At 39.3% G+C, this 5,074-nt stretch overlaps 1 protein-coding gene across 2 annotated transcripts; it reads left to right on the forward strand.

Annotated features, from left to right (window-relative positions):
• The first annotated feature begins 2,095 nt into the window (after positions 1–2,095).
• c2cd4a (C2 calcium dependent domain containing 4A) lies at positions 2,096–3,797 on the forward strand. Of its 2 annotated transcripts, none has more exons than XM_014003442.1 (2): positions 2,096–2,247; positions 2,336–3,797. In XM_014003442.1, exon 2 carries the CDS (start codon positions 2,356–2,358, stop codon positions 3,700–3,702), a length of 1,347 nt encoding a protein of 448 aa, XP_013858896.1. In that variant the 5' UTR covers positions 2,096–2,247; positions 2,336–2,355; the 3' UTR covers positions 3,703–3,797. The 2 variants fall into 2 exon arrangements, with proteins under 2 accessions (XP_013858896.1, XP_013858897.1); XM_014003443.1 differs by lacking the exon at positions 2,096–2,247 and having other exon boundaries at positions 2,376–2,437; positions 2,557–3,797.
• Positions 3,798–5,074: the final 1,277 nt, after the last annotated feature.

A 5,074-nucleotide genomic window follows, 5' to 3' on the forward strand; every position in this document is an offset into this window, starting at 1 on the left:
AATTAATATTATAAATAAATATTTCTAAGTGATTTTGATCAGCAGGCATTCTGAAGGAGTTTTATTACAAGGACCAACAGTCATTAGGAGTTATGTTTTCATTTGTTGAACCACCTAATTCTATTAATTTAGAGGGGGAAGAGATGAATCTATGCAAATATGCAACAAACTCATTTGACATTAGGTTCTTTGTTACCATCAGCTTGTCACAAAAACACAATTTGTTCTCTTTTCATTTGCTGAATCTGTGAAAAACACCAAAGCTAACACACATAAAACACCATTCTAGCACCAACACAGAGATTCTGTGAACTGAGAACTGGATGATGCATCTCTCTCTCAGGCCCTGTTTTGACATGACTTCCAGACGTTGCTCTTTGCAAATCATTTTTTCAGGTCTGATGCTTCATGCGCCATTTGTTCACTTTCCTATTTTTTTCAAAGTTTGAGGAACTACTTACTGATCAAGAAAGTGTGACTTCTTGGATGCAAAATACAAATAAATTTTAAGTGGTTTAAAATTGTTCTTAATTATAACGAATACTTGCTCTTTCTTAGAACTCTGTGCAGTGTTTGAAAAAGGCACACATGAGTAGATGTTACTGAAAAACTGTGAGATGTAAAGTATACTTATTTTAAATTGGAAATTGCACCTTCACAATTGGCGTTGAACTCTGTGATTCTCCCACACCTCTCAGGTTTGTGGCTTGCAAATATGTTTGAATTAGAGATGAGGTCTGGACAGTTGGGAAAACATTTCTGAGAAGAGCCTGGTTCAGGGACACCTTCCTGGTATATTGTTAGCCCCTGACATCACTCTGTCCTTCAGCACCTGGTAACACATGGTAACAGAGACACACCACTTGAACCTTGTCCTCGGCAGAATGGAGCTTTGTTTTCTCTGCGTTTCTAGACCTTTCTAGTGAGAAGAGCCACTTGAAGCCATTCTTACAAAARTAGCAAGAAGACTGCTTGTGCTCAAGAGGCAGGAAATGACAGTTTGGGGAAAAATGGACAAAGGCTTTAATTTCCCTGTCGCAGATTTGTTTGTTTATTCCAAATTTTAATCATCATTTAATAATTTACTGAATCAAAGTAAATACACAATTTATGCCCTTTCTAATATATTTAAATTAACATTCCCCCTCTTTAATTAATTTTGTAGTGACTAATCACTAGAGGGCAGCACTGACATTTCATAGAGTTTGAGCACAAAAAGAGCAAACATGAAAATCACTTCTATTGATGCCACTTTTGATACATTTCGTAGCTTAACTTTGATTAAAAAACATTCAGTTTATGTCATTTATTTATAACATAACAGTTCAAATGTAAAAAAAGCAACTTAACTTCTGTTACATGAAGTTTTTGCACCTCATTTAAACAAAGAAATCAATACAAGTATTTTTTTAACCTTAATTCCTAACATATTGTATATACTTCAGCTGCAGCTTGACACATTTCCATGTGGCTGAAACTTGAAATAGTGAAACATACACTGACTGAAACATTAATTTTACCTGTATTCCATAACTTTATTTCRGCAGTTAAAGCTGCACACAGACATCAGTCACTTTCATAGACTGTGCTGTGTATAAGAAGACAGGCCACTGAATGGAAGACATTATATTGTTGATTTCTTTATGATGTCACCTAAAAAATGTTGGAACACGCAGAATACACTCATTTCCCTTTCTTCAACTATTAGCCTTAGCCAGCTTTAAACTGAACWAAACAATTCACTGAAATCCAGATTTGTTTGTTGTACTTTGCTGTTAAATTCACATCACATAATGTCTAAAAATGGTTCCCAATTGTTATCCTATCAGATGACCTTAYGTTCAAAGAAGGTCAGGACCTATTTTTAACATAGGAAAACTAAACACATGAATTAGAAGTCTGTCACCGGCGTGAAAACACTTGTTTGCCTTCAGAGCCTATCTGACTGAGCAGCACATATCAGGGGCCATGAGCTCTGTTGTGATCTAGATATTTCCATGGGAACCAGCGGCAGAAAAAGGCGAGTGGGAGGGTCCAKGTTTAGCAGCACAGAGGGTGTGTGTGTGTGTTAGATTTATTGGTTTCCTGCTTCATTTAAACCGTCTGTGTCTCCCGAATAGCCAGAACCGCTGACTCTCCATGCACTTTTGAGAGGGTCCAACAACTTTTCCACGTTGCATTGCCACAGCTGGAACTTTCAATTTATTCCAGTTTGAAACCACTTGTGGACTATCTTCAGAGCACTYGGTAAGAAAACCCTAACAGCTTTTTGGTTTATGACGGTTTTCATCTAGTTTCAAGGGCAACAACCCATGTCTGATTTGTGATTTCACAGAGTTTCTACCAAAAGGACCCATGTGGGTGGTGGAGAAGCTGCGCGTGTCAGCAGAGAGATCTAACCTGCCTATCCGATCTGTAGAACTCAGCTTCAAAATCGGTGACATCATGCTGGGAGACAAAAGTGACAAATCCAAGAGGATTTCTCATTGTCCAAATATCATCACCCCTGATAACATCCCAGAGTTCTGCATCCCGCCAACAATTTTATCCCTGCAGGAGATGAAGAACGCAGAGCAAAAAGGAGCGGCTCGCACGGTCAGGGTGTCGCAGTGGGAGAAGGCTAAACCGGAAACAGAAGTGGCGTTTCACGAGGCTTTTAATCCCCACATCATTCAGGTAGAAAGTGTAGATGAGAGCCCCTGTGATGGTTGCAGTGATGAGGAGACAACCAACGCAGATCCCCAGAGCCAGGCAGCCTTATCCCTTCCTCACCTGGCCAAAGCCCAGACCAGCTATGGCTTTTGTACTTTGCTCGAGAGCCCCCACACCAGGAGGAAGGAGTCCATTTTCCATTCTGATCCAGGTTCCTCTCCGCTGTTGCTGCCCAGGAGTCGATCCAGTACGTACTCTAAATTCACCTACCCTGCCTCGCCCAGCTCCTCTCCGTCTTCGTTCAGCCTTAACAGCCTGACCTCCAGGCTTTCCCCGAGAAGCTACAGCATGAACTGGCAGGCCCCTTTGGACAGCGACACAACTTCCTCCACCGAATCCTCACCTTTCAGCTCTCCGCTGCTGTCCAGGTGCCCCGCCAAGTCTTCCCTTTTTAAAACGCTGAGCCACGAACTGCTGCTGTCGAGAAACATCCGAAAAGCAATGGTGTCCAGGAACAACTCCCTGTCAACAGACGAGGGCAGCTCCACAGACAACAGCCCCAATATCATGAGGAGAACATCGGAGGGGATGGCTGAAGGCCTGCCCAGCAGTTACAGCCTGGCACCGCCCAACATCTTCCCAATGGACGTAACTCTGCACAGAGAGAGAGCAATGAAGGAAAGAATGGTGCCTGTGGGAAAAGATGGCAGTCTGAGACTCTCAGCAGAGTACTGCCCAGATAACCAAAGGCTGCGGGTTCGACTGATCAGCGCCGAGGGCCTTTATCCCCTCTCTGTGGACCCCAAGATTATCAACTGCAGTGTCAGCATTTCTCTTGTTCCAGGAAAAGTCCAGAAGCAGCGCAGCACGGTAATAAGAAAGAGCCGCAATCCGATATTTAATGAAGATTTCTTCTTTGATGGTATCATGGAGGAAGAGCTCAGCCACAGATCTCTTCGCTTTAAAGTAGTGAACAAAATGTCCACCCTGAAAAGAGACTATCTTCTAGGTGACTGTGATTTGCCTCTTTCAAGCATYGTAACATTATAAACTTATCATTGGACGAATATTGTCTGTATTGAGATGTTTACATTGATTTATAAATTGTACAGCGAGATTTTGTATGAAATAAACTATGAATAACTCAACAATGTTTTTCTTGAGTCACTTACACCGATTACTCAACACACTGTACCTTTTCATTAAGTTTTCTTTATTGGAAAAAAAAAACATCACTGGTAAGAAAGCAGTGTTACTATCTTTATAAACAGATTTTATATCCAGACTTGATAATGAAGGCGCATCATCAGCCACTTCTCGTATTTCTTCTGAGCCTGTTTTTTTTTTCATGATTTTTTGAACTATTAAATATGTCACAAGAAACCAAAGACCTTGCAGGTTTGTTTTAATGCGATCATAGTTGCATAATTTTTTTTTTATTAAACAGTGAAACAGAATATTTAAAGTCATGGACACAATAAGACCTGCATTTCTCTGCATAGAAAATTATCATTAAAATTGTATTTAGAGACAAAATCTGTCTTTGTTTGAAAACTACCCAACACTGTCGACTGTCCCTGAGAATATCAACCAAATTTTTAATCATACAAATTCAAGTAAATTTAAAAGTTAAAAGAGTGTTTAGTTAACAAAAACTATAAGAATGTTTAGAAACAGCTGTTGCAACATATTCTTATCTGCATTTATCAAACTAAATAGAGCAGTACAGTGAAGACAAGAATATTCTGGTGCTTTCATAGATTAGCATCAGGCTGAAAARAGCCAGCTGTAGCCCCTAGTTAAATATTAAAAAGGTTTTCCAGGGCTGAAAAAAGATCTGAAGAAATCGGAAACATTCATACAAACATAAGCAACAAAAGCATGATAATAATCTGCTGGGTTTAAATGATCCAGCACTGTGGGAAATAGAAATTCTGCAATAAATCTAAGTTGCACTACTTACAGTAAATTTGCTTCAACATTCTATTTTTTATATATTTTTTTTCTGAAAACAGCTGTTGACAAAGCTTTGAAGAAAAAAACTAATTTGTTCAAGAAGACAAATAAATATAATTGACTTAATATTGTATCGTACCACATTGTGTCGCATCGCATCGTATTGTATTTTACCGTATTGTATCATACAGTATATCACAAATCGTGTTGTATCACATTGTATTGCATTGCATTGCATCACATCATATATCGTATTGTATCGTACTGTATCGTAGTATACCATACTATATCATACCGTATCGTACCTTATTGTATCGTATATTGTATGGTATGGTATGGTATGATCATATTGTATTGTATCGTATCGTGTCGTACTGTAACGTATCATATCATACTGCATCGTATCGTGTCACACGGTGTGCTATGGTATGGTATGGTATCGTATGGTATGGTATGGTATGGTATG

Source organism: Austrofundulus limnaeus, unplaced genomic scaffold, assembly GCF_001266775.1.
Source record: "Austrofundulus limnaeus strain Quisiro unplaced genomic scaffold, Austrofundulus_limnaeus-1.0 Scaffold19, whole genome shotgun sequence".
Classification (NCBI taxonomy): Eukaryota; Metazoa; Chordata; class Actinopteri; order Cyprinodontiformes; family Rivulidae; genus Austrofundulus; species Austrofundulus limnaeus.